The sequence below is a fragment of the Crocuta crocuta genome, unplaced genomic scaffold (assembly GCF_008692635.1).
Source record: "Crocuta crocuta isolate KB4526 unplaced genomic scaffold, BGI_CrCroc_1.0 scaffold138, whole genome shotgun sequence".
In the NCBI taxonomy this organism is placed as follows: Eukaryota; Metazoa; Chordata; class Mammalia; order Carnivora; family Hyaenidae; genus Crocuta; species Crocuta crocuta.
The window spans coordinates 2,886,188-2,904,162 of NW_027532585.1; the positions used below are offsets into that span (position 1 = coordinate 2,886,188).

The following is a 17,975-nucleotide window of genomic DNA, read 5'->3' on the forward strand; positions in this document are numbered from 1 at the left end:
TTTTTTCTTTTTTAACTGAACCCAGATCAGGTAATTCGGTTAGCTCTCCCTCCCATGACCGAAGGGGAAAAAACCCAACTTTGAAATACCGAATTATTTTCTAGGCGATTTGTACAGTCATTCTCCCATTATTCTATGAACAGGCTAATTCCTTAACAGCTTACTTTGCCTTTAAAAGGCTTCCTTCCACACGACGGGATTTCCCTAAGAAACATTCCCAGCGGATGGTTTCCAGCAATAGCCTATATCAACTCAGCCTGCGCAAGCAAAGACTTGGCTTCTGCTAATTCCACTCCCCCCCCACCCCTCCGCCCCAACACACACACACACCAATTCGCACTCACAGAACCATCCCGGGCCGACTCGAAAAGCTATTTTGTTTGCACGTTTGCCCATCTCTTCCTGAATGAATGCTTTTCCAACTGACCTTTCAACAGCTGCCGAGATGGCACGGTCTGTAGGGTTAGAGCCGGAAACTGGGGGGATATTCGAACATCCTAATCCCTGCGACCTCTACGCTTCTGGTTCTCTACCCGAGTCCGGATCCTGTGAGCCCAAGGGCAGGCACCCCGGAGCGTCTGCAGAGCGGCTCTCCGAGGTGTCCTGCTCGAGCCCAACTCACTGCGGGCATCCTGCACACGCACAGCCCCAGCGACACGCCGCCCGACACCCGCTCCCCGGCCCGCGGCGGGTACGCCGGGCACGCACCAGCCCTGCCTCTTACCTTCCCTGGCTTTCAGCAAGACCGTGTTGGCCACGATGTTTTCCAGNCGTTTCTGCTAATAAAGTGTCTTGCAGCGAGCGGGGCCCGCAAATCCACCACTCTCATTACAGTCAAACATTCCGATTTATGAAAACGCACACGCAGTCGCCCGAGTGGGCTGTGGAGAGCAGTGAGTAACGGCAGGNAGGCTTATTTATCTTGGGGCTCTGAACGCCTTTCAGCTGTATGCTCAGAACCTCAGCCTCCAGATACACTCTCAGCCTCTCTCGCTTGCTTCCTTTGAACGTCCCACTCCTGGGAAATGAGCCCTTGGTCACCCGTGGTCTGCGACGAGTGTCCTCCGGGCTGGGGGAGGGGCGGCTGGCCCCAGGGAACAATGAAGGCTTTGCCTCCTCTACATCCTGCGGGCAGGATATCCGTTCAGAAACCGGGCTCTGGGCCTTCTCTGCCAAAAAGGAGGAAACCTTCTGTCCCCAGGGCTGCCAGGAAGTGGCAGGGAGGTGCCGGGAGAAACAGAGAACAATTACTGCACGTTGGAGAATGTACAGGAATGAATAGGCTTTCGAAGCCTAGGAAGCCAGAATGGTCGCAGTTTTTAACAACTCAGTATTGTCTCGTTCCTGATGCCATATACCCACCACCACCACTTCCTGGTGTCTGGATTTGGGTCGGTGGGTCTCCCTGGGCCTCACTATCTTGTCTGCAGAGTGGGGGCACTAACAGTTTGCCTGTCAGAAGACAGAGAGCTGAGCAGTTGACTTTTTAGGCATTTCCACTGCAGGAATTATTTGTTCCTAGCAACCCAGGCTTGGTCCTGGCTATATATCCACATGCCCAGAGCCGTGACTTATAATGATAGGGTATTTCTCAGAATCCTAGAGCTGGCAGCATCTTAGAGCTCACTCTACAGCCTGAGGCCTGTTGGAACCCAAAGTTTGTGTGGCTGAACATTAAAGCAAAACAAAATAAAAGTAAGTAAAGTTGATTGCCTTTAGACTGTTTGTGTTCCACAGCAGGCTTCTCAAACTTTTCTGTGCATACAGATCACCTAGGGATCTCGTTAAAATGCACATCCTGTTTCACTAGGTCTGAGGTGGGTCCTGAGATTCTGCTGTTTCTAACAAACACCAAGGTTCTGTCAATCCTGCTGGTCAGTGAGCCACACTTTGAGTAGCAAAGTTTTATGGTTAGCCATACTCTCCTCTCCAACACTCTATTATACCCAGCCCAAGGCCCCAGTGATTGCCTAATTTTACTTATTGGCCTTTGTAGACATTTGAGTTTGCAACTCTGGAAAAATCCTGCCTGTCCCGACTGATTTTACAGACGTGAAACAGACTCAGAGAGAAGAAGCGGGTTTTGCATGGTCATTCAGCAAGTGAAAGCCTAGCTACTCTCTCTCTCTCTCTCTCTCTCTGCTGCATGGTCATACATCCTGCCTACAAAATAAATGGTTATACTTCAAGTATCTGTGAGGAAATTAGGACATTCCAAAGGGAGAATGGAATGATAATGGCTAAATTTACTGGATCCAACTGTGGGCCAGGTCCTATGGTAAGTGCTTTACATGGATTATTTCATTGAACACAACATCCGGATGAGGTAGAGAACATAGCCCACTTTTATAAAGTCACCAGGTTAGGAGAGGTTTTATAAATTGCCTAAGGTCACACAACTGAGAAGTAGAAGATGTAGGATTTGAACCTAGCAGTCTGACTCAGAGTCTATGCACTTAATTTCTGGCTACCTCAGGCAAGCCAGCAAAACTTGGCTGCAATTGACCTGTGTGGCTGCCAGAGTGAACTTAAATTGTATTGTAAGAAAGCAAAGCAGGCAGTTGGCTAAGTGATTAAGACTTAAGGGGGTTTTCCACTCCACCATTATAGCTTCCTATAATTCCACCATTATAGCTTTATTCCTTTCAATTAACTGCATTAACAGCTGCAGTCTTCTAGAGAACTGGGTGTGATTCGAGAAAGAGCAGTCTATTAAATATCAATAGATCAGTAGAGAATCTTGCTAGCTGAGAGAAAGAATGGAAATCCAAACAGAAAAGTCGGTGAGTTTGAGAGGGATGGGAATATGTCAAATACTGACTTCCAAATCCACTCAGGATCAGCTGACCCAAAAATGCAAAAGAACCAGAGTGTCTCACTCTTCCTTTGGCACCTGTATTGCATGGGTAAAGCTGCTTGCTAGATCAGAGTTCTCATAAATAGAAATCAACTATTCAAGGGGTGCCTGGGTGGCTTAGTCGGTTAAGCATCCGACTTTCGCTTAGGGCATGATCTCGCGGTTCGTGGGTTCGAGCCCCGCGTCGGGCTCTGTGCTGACTGCCAGCTCAGAGCCTGGAGCCTGTTTCAGTCTGTGACTCCCTCTCTCTCTGACCCTCCCCTGCTCATGCTGTCTCTCTCTCTCTCCTAGAAATAAATAAAACATTAAAAAAAAAAATCAATTATTCAGGAAAGTCGCAAACTTATCTTGGTCCTAAAATATAGAGTGCTTTTGCCAAAGTAATCCAACTGGCTTTCTGAATAGTACTGGGTCTGGAGTTTTCAAGCCTTTCCTGGCATCACAGCTTCCTAATCATCAGGAAACAGCTGGAGATAGTGCTTTTCATTCTCCTGTTTATTCTTTCCTTCTTCAGAGTTTACCGTCATGTGCCAACTGTGGGGAAGGCAATGGTGATTTCCCAGGAGAACTGGCCACTGGCAAGGAAAGCAAACTGGGAGGCAAACGACCGAGATAAAATGGAATACGGACCATTTGGAGCACAAACACTAGGACTTTGGAAACAAAGAAGACTGATTTCAGGCACGTGGGAAGATTCCAAGAGAGGAGAAATGAGAGCTGAAAGTGGGATTGGAAGTGTGACATTTCCAGTTACATTCCCTCCTCTGAGAAGTCCCTTTGTGGACGGTCCCAAGGGTTACCAAATTTGACATTAAAAATGTTGCCATAATCAAAAAGAATGAAATCTTGCCATTTGCAGCTATGTGGATGGAACTAGAGGGCGTTATGCTAAGCAAAATTAGTCAGTCAGAGAAAGACAAATATCATAGGACTTCACGCATATGAGGACTTTAAGATACAAAACAGATGATGGGGCACCTAGGTGGCTTAGTTGGCTAAGCGTCAGACTTCAGCTCAGGTCATGATCTCACGGTCCGTGAGTTCGAGTCCCATGTTGGGCTCTGTGCTGATGGCTAGCTCAGAGCCTGGAGCCTGCTTCTGATTCTGTGTCTCCCTCTCTCTCTGACCCTCTCCTGCTCATGCTGCCTCTCTCTCTCTCAGAAACAAATAAAACATTTAAAAAAAATTTTTAAAAGATACAAAACAGATGAACATAAGGGAAGGGAAGCAAAAATAATATAAAAACAGGGAGGAGCAAAAATAATATAAAAACATAAGAGACTTAAATATGGAGAACAAACAGAGGGCTGGTGGGAGAGGGAAGGGCCTAAATGGGCGAGGGACATTAAGGAATCTATTGCTGAAATCATTGTTGCACTAGATGCTAACTAACTTGGATGTAAATTAAAAAGATAAATTAAATGGGGCNAATTAAATAAAAATTAACAGGCATTCAAATAAATAAATAAATAAATAGTTTTGCCATGCTGTAGACCATCAATTGTTCTTCTATTTACTTAATATTTATGTTTACAGTCAAGTCACTTTAAAAAACTTTTATTCATGCTAATCAATAATATTTATGAAATGGGAGTAGTAGTAGAAACATCACAGTTTGGAAACAAGTGACCTCCAAGCAACATGTGGGGCTTTAATAGCCTTTGGTTTCACGATGAACCAGCTGATCTTCGTAAATGTGTTAGGAGGCTTCACCCTGCTGTTGTGACCTTTAGACATCTAAACGCTCACCTGTTGGGTTCTTGCATGCAAGTGCAGAAAAGAGGTTCCTGCCAATATGCACACATCTGCTGATGGTCCCAGCCACACCTTGGTCTCTGTGCTCCTGGAGCTATGGCACTTTAACATGGCCTTCTTTAGTGGGAAGGAAGGACCTCCTTCTTGGTGCCATATTCAGTTAGGAATATCCACAATAGATCGGCCTGTGCCCTGAATAGTTACAAAGTTGTTGCTGCCATTGTATAGAGAGAAAACTGAGCCTCAGAGAGTTAGGTCTGTTGCCTAAGGTCAACCAGTAAGTGAGTGGGGAGGCCAGTTATTTAGGTAAGTGTCTGCCTTCCCTACTAGAAGTCCTGAAATGAGTCTATGTCATCTTTCAATTCCCTTCTTTATAGAATCTAGTAAGTGGCTTACACATTATGAGCATATAGAAATATTTGCTGACACGGAGCAAATATGGCATGATGCAGCCCCATCTAGGCCTCTGGGATACTGGTTAATCCATGCTAGTTAACTATCAAAATCCCCACATCCCTGACAGATCAGAAATTAAAAAGGGAAAGTAAGAAACTTACCTCCTGGTATCAGCGGTCAATATCACAGAAAGTCATGGACAATCTCAGTCTCTGGAACTTCCAGTTCTCTGACAATATTTCCATCCTCAAATTCAGCTGTCTCCTGCAATCAGCCCAGTACTTAAGCTGATCACACATTATTTAAAAAAAAAAAAAACCACCAAGCAGACCAATTTTAATTCACTTTTCAGACAGAGTGAAACACAAGCTATTCACTCCAAAAATGGTGTCCAGAAAGCCGGACATTTTTTGTTTGGTTCAGTGCTGAGCACTCAGATTTAGATGGTGGAAAATGTTTAAATTGGTAAAGAAACTGCACAGGAGAAGTATAAAAATTAATTCAGAGTGGAAGGAGGAAAAACAGCCTCTTCTCTAGTAATCTACTTAAAGGCCAATGATTTTCTGTTAATACAGATAAGAGAAGAATCCAAACCATCATCACAAAAAGAACAAATAAACAAAAAAAACCACTTCTGGTCTTTTTATGAGTAGCATCCATCAGGCTAGACATGACCAAAGCCAGGTTCATTTGTTGGAGCATGGAGCCTACAGTGGACCTGTGGGTACCATCATGGCAGCAAAGGTAGAATTGCTTCTTAAAGCAGTGGAGGAGGAGGTGAGATGAATTGAATGCAAAATGTGGAGTCCTTAAAACCAGATGACTCATGGGTGAAAGGGGCTCTCTGGCGGTTTTGAGCTTAATGCTGAAATAACATAAACTTTCTCTTACTCCCAGAGATTCTGGGCCTAATTATCTCCAGTACATGAATATGAAGCTTTTACTGTCCTAAGATGAGCCATTGCAGATACGTGACCACTTGACCCAATAAAAGGAGGGCATACTCTCTCCCTCCTTGAAGTCCAAGCTATCCAGTTATATGCTAAATGGAATCTGTCAAATACTCGGAGTTTAAAACATGTAGTGCTTTGCACAGATTGCTTTTTTTGACAATTATGTGAAATGGAATAGAATATCTAATTTGGCCCAATTGATTGAGGACAGCCTGAGCCCTTCCTCCAGAAGCAAAGGCATGGCTAGTGTGCCGTAGAAATGAGCTCGTGCAGGAGCTGACAGGTGGAGCGCTCATTCCTTGTAGCTGGTCTCCTCCATCCGTAGGGAGAGGATGCCATCTAGCATGAGCTCTGCAGAGCTGCAGCCAGCCCTCAAATGGCAGAAGTAAGCCCCTGGTTCCACATTTCTGTGGCCTAAAATCTGTCCCTGAGTGGGCTAAGCCAGGTGGTTAGCCAAACTGTTCCTACCTACTACAAAGGGGATTCTGCTCCCGAAGGGATTATTGGCTCATGAAATATTTCCATTACTTACATCCCAAGCTCTACAACCCTCATGTGCTTCAAGATCCAACTAGAATTCCAAGGAATCCCCTCCTTTCCAGGCTGAATCTGGCCTCTCTTTGTTTGTGAAGAGGTGGGGGAAAGGTTAGCCTGTTCTTATTAAGGACACAGGATATTCGTTCCATTGAACGGCTGGACCATGACTCATTTAACCAGTTGTCCACAGATGAACATATTTATCATTGCCAATCTTCTTTAACAATGAAACAATGATTTTTTAAAGAGTTAATGAACTTTTTTTTTTGTCTTCTACCTTTTAAACTTAAAATGAAATGAAATTCACTTTTGTGTGTGTGTTCCATTCTATGAGTTTAGACAAAGATATATACTTGTATAACCACCAGCACAACAAAGATGTAGCATCATTCCATCACCCCTGACTTTGTTAACATTCATTCATTTTTCTTCCCTAAAAAAACTCTGTGTTTCTGAAACATGAAACAGAATTGACACGTGGTCCAGTAGTTCCCACTCCCCCATATATACCAGAGAGGGAGAAGACACATTTGTACACAAATGTTCACAGCAGCACAATCACAATAGACAAAAGACGGAAACAACCCAAATGTCCACCAGCAGATGCATGGAGAAGCAAATTGTGGTGTGTCCATAGAGTAGAATGTTATTTAATCATAAAAAGGAATGAATTACTGGGGCGCCTGAGTGGCTTAGTCGGTTAAGCGTCCGACTCGCTTAGGTCATGATCTCGCGGTTCGTGGGTTCGAGCCCCGCATCGGGCTCTGTGCTGACTGCCAGCTCAGAGCCTGGAGCCTGTTTCAGAGTCTGTCACTCCCTCTCTCTCTGACCCTCCCCTGCTCACGCTGCCTCTCTCCCTCTCTCCTAGAAATAAATAAAATATATATTTTTTTTTTAAAAAAATGAATAAACTACAAGGGTACAGGTGGATGAACNATATATATATATTTTTTTTTAAAAAAATGAATAAATGACAAGGGTACAGGTGGATGAACCTCAAAAACATTTTGCTAAGTGAAAGAAGCCAGACATGAAAAGACTAATAGTGTCTAATTCCATTTATATGACATTTCCAGAAAATTCATCGCGACAGAACTGTAGATTGGTGGTTGTCAGGGGCTAGACTAGAGGGAATAGGAAAACTGCCTAATGGGGACTGGGCTTCATCTCGGGGTGATGAAAGTGTTTGGGAACTAAATAAAGATGGTGGTCCCCCAACACTGTGAATGTACTAATGCCACCGAACCGTTCACCTTTGGGGGCGCCCAGGGGCTCAGTTGGTTGAGCGACCAGCTCTTGATTTCAGCTTGGGTCGTGATCTCACCATTGGTGAGTTCCAGCCCCACATCGGGCTCTGCATTGACAAGGCAGAACCTGTTTGGGATCCTCTCTCTCCTTCTCTCTCTGTCCCTCCCCCACTCACATGTGGGCACTCTCTCGCTCTCTCTCAAACATTTTTTAAAAATTAAAAAATAGAATGATTAACTTTGGGGGCACCTGGCTGGCTCAGTCAGTAGCACATACGACTCTCACTCTCATGGTTGCAAGTCGAGCCCTGCAACGAGTGTAAAGATTGCTTACAAATTTTTTAAATGTTTTAAAAAGATTAATTTGGGGGGACCTGGCCACTTGGTCAGTGGACCCTGCAACTCTTGGTTTCAGGGTTGTGAGTTCAAGCCCCACATTGGGTATAGAGACTAATTAAAAAATTTTTAAATCTTTAAAAATACAGAAAATGATTACTTTTATTTCATTAAGGTGAATTTTACCTGAATAAAAAAAAAAAATATTTAGGGGCACCTTGGTGGTTCAGTCAGTTACACATCTGACTGCAGCTCGGGTCATGATCTCACAGCTTGTGAGTTCGAGCCCCATGTCAGGCTCTGTGCTGACAGCTCAGAGCCTGGAACCTCCTTCAGATTCTGTGTCTCCCTCTCTGCCCCTCACTCACTCACTCTCTCTCTGTCTCTCTCTCAAATATAAATAAACATTAAAATTTTTTTAAATGTTTAATCCAAGTGATAGTCGAATACTTGGATCAGAGCAGGTGATGAATGATATTAATGTGCAAACTACCTGAAACGTAGGTAGATAGTATTAGTCCCATTTTAAGTATAAGGATTACAGGCCAGAGAAATAAAAGGCCCCCAACCAGCAGGTTGCAGGGTTGGGACTCCAAGACCACGGCCTGATTCTGGATGCAGCAATGCTCCGATCTACTGCATGATTTTCTCGAATGATACAAAAATTGCAGCATTTTTACTGAGCGGCAGCAATNCCCAAGACCACGGCCTGATTCTGGATGCAGCAATGCTCCGATCTGCATGATTTTCTCGAATGATACAAAAATTGCAGCATTTTTACTGAGCGGCAGCAATCTTGCAGGAGTCGGGGGGAAGAGATGCACAGAAGGGAGAGACAGCGGAGAGGAGGAAGAAATAACAAATAGAAGACCTAGGTCAGCAAGCTGACCCACTTGGAGAGCAATGCGGGGACAACAGGCAAACAGATGGCTTCGCACAGCGTGGGGTGGGGTGGGAGCCACATTAAGTGCCCCCATGAGGAAACTGCCCCGCTGGCTAACGTGGGGGTCATTGCTCCACAAGCTCCCCTCCCGCGCCCCTCCCACACACCCCCTTCTCTCTGAGATGCGTCAGTTTTCCCACTTGAGGGGGAGCCAAAAACAGGACAAAACTGAACAGCATCTTTACTTTCTTCGTGGTCTCCTGTCCCATCTCTGCTCAACCTGTCGCCCTCTGGCCCCAGCACCTCAATCCCTTGGGAAAATGAAAAGCAGCTTCTCCTTGCACATGACTGGGGCCCCTCACCCAAGTAGCCATAACAGAGCTGAGAATAATGCCCATAATAAGGCATTGAACATGGAAAAGTGTGCTGTATGGGCTTCATGCTCCGTGACCTGGCACCAGCTTTCCTGAAATGCTGATGACTAAAAGGGTCACAAACTTTGAGCAAACACTAAATGCTTTTGTTGTGTTGTTGTTGTTATGGAAAGGATGGAAGAAAAAACTCATCAGAGGGGGAAGAAGCCTCTTTTATTTGGCGAAAACACTTTGAGAGGCTTTTACTTATTTGAAAATGAAGCCAAATTCCTACTCTGGAATGGAGAAGCCTGTACTGCATAATACTCTAAAGGGATGTCCTCATAGAGGGGCGGCTCATCGCTGGGGATCATTCTCTTTCCTGGAGAAGCCCTGATTGGGGAGACGGGTGCTGGAGGGCTGGGATGAGGGAAAAGACTCAAGCTCTATGGTGTTCCATATAGGAGCAGATCCTTGCAATGTGAGGGAAGGAGGGATATTACAAAGGAGAAAAACAGTCCCCGATGTGTCCCTATGGAGCTAGGAAGATGACAGAAAAAACGAACAGGATGGTTTATAGCCCTGCTTTATCTTTACCTTTGTCTGCATTGTAATTCCCACGTGTTATGCCCACACCTTCATTTTAAAACAATCACTTGTCTTAGCTGGCACTAGGGAACTGAGAGGAATGCATGTGACCACACTGAGACCCAGAGCTCTGTGCAAGAAGACGGGCAGCAGCCCAAAGAAGCTTCTGGAGCAAGGGCAAAAAGGGAGCTGGGAAGCCCAGAGCAGTTGTCTGCCCTGGGGCGGATGCCTGAGGTGAGGAACACACCTAGGATCAATATGGACAAAATGAAAGATTCTTTAGGGTTCCACAGAGGCCCAGGAGTGGAGAACTGGTAAAAGGCTGAACCACTGGCTAATCTAGGTTAATAGGGGCTCTGGTGGTAGGAATTTGGGGTGCCAATGTTGATGCCATTTTTGCCCAGCATGTCAGAGGAGAATCTAATGAACATATATGCTGTCATCATTCAATCATTTGTTATCTCCTTCCTTTGACATTCACCGAGTGATTACTGGGCAGAAAGCCTAGTTAGGTACCGGGAGAGACCACAAAGAAGAAGAAGACACAAAAGCCTTGCCTTTACACAGCTCCTAGGCTCTTGGGACCAATGAGTCACACATTCAAGAAACTGGAATAGGAGACAGATTGATGTGAGAAGCAGAGGTTGCTGAAAGAAGGAGGTTTTAAACTGTTTGGATCCAGTGTTGGCAAAATCTAGAAGCCACCACTTTCACTGATTGTGGAGGGAGTGTAAACTAGCACAGCCTTTCTGGAAGGCAATTTGGCAAAACATACCAAAAATCATAAATACACACAGAACACTTAGTCATAGTAGTTTCACTGGTGGAAATATACCCTAAAGATACAGATAAGAATGTGTGCAGCGGTGCCTGGGTGGCTCAGTCGGTTAAGTGCCCAATTTCNCTGAACCACTGGCTAATCTAGGTTAATAGGGGCTCTGGTGGTAGGAATTTGGGGTGCCAATGTTGATGTCATTTTTGCCCAGCATGTCAGAGCAGAATCTAATGAACATATATATGCCGTCATCATTCAATCATTTGTTATCTCCTTCCTTTGACATTCACCGAGTGATTACTGGGCAGAAAGCCTAGTTAGGTACCGGGAGAGACCACAAAGATGAAGAAGACACAAAAGCCTTGCCTTTACACAGCTCCTAGGCTCTTGGGACCAATGAGTCACACATTCANTAATAGGGGCTCTGGTGGTAGGAATTTGGGGTGCCAATGTTGATGCCATTTTTGCCCAGCATGTCAGAGGAGAATCTAATGAACATATATGCTGTCATCATTCAATCATTTGTTATCTCCTTCCTTTGACATTCACCGAGTGATTACTGGGCAGAAAGCCTAGTTAGGTACCGGGAGAGACCACAAAGAAGAAGAAGACACAAAAGCCTTGCCTTTACACAGCTCCTAGGCTCTTGGGACCAATGAGTCACACATTCAAGAAACTGGAATAGGAGACAGATTGATGTGAGAAGCAGAGGTTGCTGAAAGAAGGAGGTTTTAAACTGTTTGGATCCAGTGTTGGCAAAATCTAGAAGCCACCACTTTCACTGATTGTGGAGGGAGTGTAAACTAGCACAGCCTTTCTGGAAGGCAATTTGGCAAAACATACCAAAAATCATAAATACACACAGAACACTTAGTCATAGTAGTTTCACTGGTGGAAATATACCCTAAAGATACAGATAAGAATGTGTGCAGCGGTGCCTGGGTGGCTCAGTCGGTTAAGTGCCCAATTTCGGCTTGGGTCATGATCTCACGGTTCGTGGGTTCGAGCCCCACATTGCGCTCTGTGCTGACAGTTTGGAGCCTGGACCCCGCTTTGGATTCTGTGTCTCCCTCTCTCTGTCCCTCCCCCACTCACTCTCTCGCTCTCTCTCTCTTAAAATAAAATAAAACATAAAAAAAAGAATGTGTGCAAAGATTGCCCACAAGGATGGATAAAGATCATAATAGGGAGAGAATTTTGAGCACAAACCTCTACCAATAGCAGATTGGTTAAGCAAATTGTAGAACAACACTTCAGTGGTATTCCTGTCAACAAGGGTCAACCCAAACCTTAGTATGAGGAAATACCAGACCAGCAAACTGAGGGATATTCTACCAAGGAGCCAGCCTGTGTCCTTCAACACTGGTATGGTCAAGGAAGATAAAGAGTGAGGAGCTGTTCCAGATTAAAGGAAACTTAAAAGACTGGAAAACCAAATGCAAGATGTGATTTGGGACTGGATCATGGAGCAGTGGGGAAGATTGTGTGGCTAGCTGTAAAGGACATTTTTAGGACAATTGATGAAACTGAATATGGTCTGGGGATCAGGCACTAGTGTGTTGATGTTAATATCCTTGATTTTGATCATTGTAACATGGTCATTATGAAAGAGAACATCCTTGTTTTTAGGAACTACACTCTCAAGCAATGAGGGGCTTCAGAAAAGTGAAGTGAAGGGCCATTCAATCTGCATACTAAGATAGCCATCGGAAATGATTAAGACGCAAAACATGATTCAAAAAATGGCTCAAGGCAATGGTAGAAGGTTTGTAACCAAACACACAGGATTTATTGCCAAAAGAATTATGTTGATATAGCTGCCCAAGGCATTTAGGAGAAACAGGTGTCCGGTGGGGAGGTCAGAAGTGCCTGTGTATGTGAGGTTTTAGCCAGGTCTTCAACCAGACTTATCCAAACGGGCTAGGAGCCTGCCACATACCAGGCACTGTGCTGGGTGCTGAGGATAGAGAAATGGACAAGATAGGAGCGGCCCTTGCCCTTACTGGGGCTTCTGTTCCAGGGGGAGCTGAACAAATCCCCAGCAAACAGATAATGTAATTGTAAATGTAAGAACACTCCTCAATGTAAACTACGGCTTTTGGTGATGACCTGTCCATGCAGCGTCATGTCCTGTAACAAACGTACCACCCTGGTGGGGCTGTCGGTGGCGGTAGGCTGTGTGGGTGTGCGGTCAGGGAGTCGATGCGTACTCTCTGAAAGTTCACTCAATGTTGCTGTGAACCTAAAACTGCTCTAGAAAATAAAATCTATTTTTACAAAATTGGGGGTGGGGGATAGGTTAAGGATAGGAGACAAAGACAAGGAGGAGAGAGGTTCAAAAGAAAGCAAAGGTGTGCCAGGGGCTGGGCAGAGGAGGGACCTGCATAGGGTGAGCAAACATGGACTAACCACAGGCCTACTGGGTGCAGGCACTCTCTTCTGCAGCTTCTGGGAGGTGGGTGTTCTTAGATGGGGACCCCCGGACTCTGAAAAGTGAAATAACCCATGGGGGTTTAAGCTGAAGACAACGGGCTCCTCCATCACTCTCTGCTGCCTTCCATAGAGGCAGATCTGGAACAGCATAAGGCAATGCAGGGGGCTGCTGGGGGATAAGACTCGAAGGAGAAGCCTTTGCTAGGAGCTATGTCTCTGCGTTGAGGCTTCATCTCCCCTGAACCCAGGAGAGAGTTGAATTTGGGGCTCTTCATCCATGAGAAAAGGAGAGAGAGAGAGAAAAAAAAAAATGTTTTTTGCCATAGAAAGAGGAAGAACTAAGCAACACTCAGAGTAATGCTGGCTGTCTCTAATTGTAGCCCCAACTCCCTGAATGTGACTTGCAGTTCCAGGGAGGTATTTTCCTAATCATCATAAAAAAACAGCATATATATTTTCATTTGCCTTTCCCTCAAAGAGGTCCAAAAATTCTTCTCCCAAACTCAGAAGGGAGGAACTTAGTTCTTTTCTACTCTTTTGGTAATGTGCACAAGGTCAGTTTGTCTTTTTCCTTTAGCAGAACAATTTGTGTCCTTGTTGTGACCGTGAGAGAAAGCTGAAGAAAAAAGATGTTTTCTCCAGGACGAGTGTGGAAAGACCTTTTTGGCCACCATGTCGGCTCCTACTTATTCATTCGACAAACTTTTTTTTGAGCGGTTGCTATGAGCCAGGCACTAGCCCAGCCATGAGGACCACAAAGATGAGTAGGATAGGAGCTCTATCCCCAAGAAGGTCACAGTATGGCTAAGACCCACACAAGGCAATAGAAAATGCCACTGTGATATGACAGGAGCGAGGAGAACGAGAAAGCCTCGTGCACAGTGCTTTCCAGGCAACAGGAAGATGGATGGGGGGGGGGCAGGGAAGGCTTGGCAAAACAGCGCCGATATGGTGATTAAGCACTAGTCATGGTTACGTTTTCGCGGAATGAATGATTGGAAGATTCTGCTTACTGCTCTAGGAGAAGTCTCTGGGGGCAGGATGGGATGAGCTGAAGGCCACTCACTTTGCAGTTCAGAATAGACCATTGGAAGACTCTTTCATTAAATTCCTCCTGGGCTCCTGGGCCTGAGATTCTAGGGCATTTCATTCCCTTTAGGATAAGAGAAATCAGGCTTTAGACAGAGATCAGCAGACCAGGAGACCAGCATGTCCGCTGGAGGGTCTTTGGTTCTAATGGTCCCTGAGTCAGTGAATTCCTGTGTAACCCAAGGAAAGCTCCTTAACCACAGGCAGCTATGCCGGCTTCCTGTTTGGAAAAGAAGTGATAAGCAATGAGACTTCCTCTCCTATGGCCAAAGGACTTGAAAATTGGGCTGCTGTGTTGGGCCTCTGCTTGGTGTGAGGGAAACAGTAATGCTTTGTTGAGCGTGCTTAAAATGGCAGTGTGAAGAATGACTTTGGAATGACTGAGATTTATGGGAGATAAAAATTACAAAATGTCCTAGCTTGATTTACGTTGAGGGAAAAGGCAAAAAGCCGCCTAGAAGGCAATACTTTCAAAAGATGAAAATTAAGTCATATAGTAAAAACATAACAAATTTAGATGTGCACACACACAGAGATAAGATGTAGACACAAGTTAATACAGGAGAAATTAATGTCTTCCATCTGACAAAGAGAACTTCTTTCAAAATTCTACCAAGCTATTGGATACCCAACAAGTAAGAAACAGAAATCTGCATCAGTTCTAGATATGGTCAAGATTTCTTTCTAATCAGAGCTAAAAGTCATCTCAGGTGGACGGGGGTCTGAGAAGTGCCTTACCATTAAGGTCACCCTTATTCCTCAGAGTTAGAGTTAAAAGAAAAAAAATTCTAGGTCTCTTGAGTAAGAGCATAGTCCGGGAATGGAGGCTGTGTCAGGCAGAGAACATTCCGCTGCAGTGAGCTGGTATGTTACTCCACTTCTTCCTTTCCTTGACTTCCTGTCCCTCTCACATCCAGAAGAGCCTAATTTGAGACACTGGGAGATCAGAGCTTGTGCAAAAGCCTTATTCTTCATTCCTGAAAGAAGGGAGAGAAATTTCATTACTTTGAGAAAAACAAAATGTATTCAAAGTGTGTGCCCGCTGCTTGAAAACACAGCATGTCTGCTCGTGGGCAAAATGGTAATTGACATTGTTTTAACACTGCTCCAGGACAAGTACTCCCCTAAGCGTTTTGCATGCATCGTCTCTCTCTCTCTCTGCGCAGCTCATGATTTAAGGCTGATGCAGCGATTATTCTCCTTTTACAGATGAAAAAACTGAGGTATAGAAAAGTTAAGTGACTGATCTAGTCCCAAGGGATGCTTGATGCCCAACACACACACACACACACACACACACACACACACGCCCTCTAAGACCATAAATGACAAAAGAAGAATTTGATCCCATGTCCTGGTGACGCTAGAGCCTGTGCCATTAACCATTAGCAAGGTGGGTTTTCAGATGGGGATGATTTTGTCCCCCAGAGGGCGGGAGAGAGGGGGATATTTGGCAATGCCTGGAGACATTTTTGGTTGTCACATCTAAGTGGGTGCCTTTCTCTCACAAGCTCTGCAGGAAAACAGCAGAAGAACCTAGAAAAGAAAAAAAAAAGGCTGCAAAAAAAGAAAAGAAAAGGCTGAGAATAGAGTGGGGAACACCAGGCAATTCTCCACACTGGTGAACATCAATTGCAGGGGCAGAATCAACTAGAATTGCTCAGACAAAAGAACAGAGAGTACAGAACACATAAGGGAGAGCATCCCCATTAGGCTCAGGAACAGAGTACTTGGGGACATTTCACTGAAGGACAGATGGCCAATACTACCCCAGGCTCCGATTCAGATCACCTCTTTACAAGCATTTCCTATTAAGCCCCATTAAGCACCTTATGCCTCAGCAAATACTGCAGAAGACAGCGCTGTGTCAAGGGTTTCTGCAGGCAGCTCTTAGAGTTTAAATCCTGGCTCCTTCCCTTTCCACTTGTGAGAATTGGGGCAAATTACTAAACCTCCCTAAGTCTCAGTAACCCCACCTAATGAAATGGGGATGGTGAATTAAAAACAGTACCAATCTCACAGGGTTGTGTGGAGATCACAGAAGCTACTGTATGCAGCCAGATCTTGCTCCTGTAAGTTCTCAATAAATGTTGGCAGACACTGATAAAAAACCAAAGGGACAAAGGTCACCAATTCTTTTTTTTTTTTTTTTGAGAGAGAGAGAGCAGCGGGGCTCACCCAAAGCAGGGCTCAAGCTTACCCAATGTGGGGCTTGAACTCACAAACCGTGAGATTATGACCTGAGCCAAAGTCAGATGCTTAGCGACTGAGCAACCCAGGTGCCGCTATCTGCCATCCTTCTCCCATTCCTCCCTCAAGGACAGAATCTGTCTATTCTAATAACACTTTTTTCCTCTTTAAGACCCTTCTTTCTCTACACTCTCATAGCACTTTGTCTGGATTCTTTCATTTAATATAACAAACACATCTAGTACTCACTATGTACCTATTGACTGTGTTAAGTGCTTTAAATTATAACTCATTCCTCACAACAATCCTTGGGGGATGTATTAATATCACCCCCATTTTACAGATGGAAGAACAGTCAGGGAATTAAGGGAGTTAAGTAACTTGTACAAGAGAGCTAAGCACTAAATGGCAGAGCTGGGTTTGAACCCCAGCTTTACATTCTGAACCATTATTCCTCTGTCATGCCCCTTAAAACGATGGATCTTGGATTTTGGGTTTTTTTTTTTAATGTTTATTTATTTTTGAGAGAGAAAGAGACAGTATGAGCTGGGGAGGAGCAGAGAGAGAGGGAGACACAATCCAAAGCAGGCTCCAGGCTCTAAACTACCTGCACAGAGCCCAATGCGGGGCTTGAACCCACGATCCGTGAGATCATGACCTGAACTGAAGTCAGATGCTTAACCAACTGAGCTACCAAGGTGCCCCAGGATTTTGGTTTCTTATAATTTTTACTCAATGTTCCCCCTGAATACACGTAAAGTTCTTTGGGAGGAGGGCCTGTATGATCCACTGAATATATGCTTACTGACTGATTAAAATCACATTGCTAATTAAAAAATTTTTTAATGTTTATTTATTTTTGAAAGAGAAAAGAGACAGAGTGCAAGTAGGGGAGGGGCAGAGAGAAACGGAGACACAGAATCCCAAGCAGGCTCCAGGCTCTGAGCTGATAGCACAGAGCCCAACTCGGGGCCCAAACCCACAAACCGTGAGATCATGACCTGAGCCCAAGCCAGACGCTTAACCACTTAGCTTAACCACTTAACCGACTGAGCCACCCAGGCTAATTGCTAATTGATGCAAAGTCATCCAACACAGAAGGCTCTACCTGGGACCTAAGTAGGAAAGGAAATGCACTATTCCAAAAGCTAAGATGGCCGTGGGGCAGGGACAATGCAGAAACCACACTCAGATGAGTGTGGCCGCAGGAGGACGGGTGAAATGGACAGGAGGTAGTGTTATCTTTAAGCCCAAACAGGCCCCACCCAAAGAGATAGTACTAACTAAAGCTTCTAAATTTTAAAACTGAAACCAAGATGAATAAGCTGAATCATGAGGGAACTCCACTCTGCTCTGTTTTGTCTGCATCACGGTGAAGTTTAGTTATGAACCAAACTGCCGATGTGTGGAAACTAAACTACATGTGCGTCAAATAGGAGAGAGACGTGTCCTTCCAGATGCTGGAGAAAAGGAGAGGTGGACAGCAAAGGACCATGGGTCTAAGGAACATGGAAAGAGAATGCTACCCCTTGCCTTGTCTTTGCCTCCGCACCCTCCCCACCCCCCCCCCCCCCTTTCCCAGC

General features: G+C 44.9%; 1 protein-coding gene across 1 annotated transcript in view; it reads left to right on the forward strand.

Annotated features, from left to right (window-relative positions):
- The first annotated feature begins 445 nt into the window (after positions 1-445).
- Positions 446-17,975, forward strand: part of PRDX3 (peroxiredoxin 3) — a 30,503-nt gene continuing 12,973 nt past the window's right edge. The window contains exons 1-2 of the mRNA XM_077779521.1: positions 446-453; positions 539-691. Coding sequence (XP_077635647.1) covers positions 446-453; positions 539-691 — 161 coding nt within the window. The remainder of the gene's footprint in view (positions 454-538; positions 692-17,975) is intronic.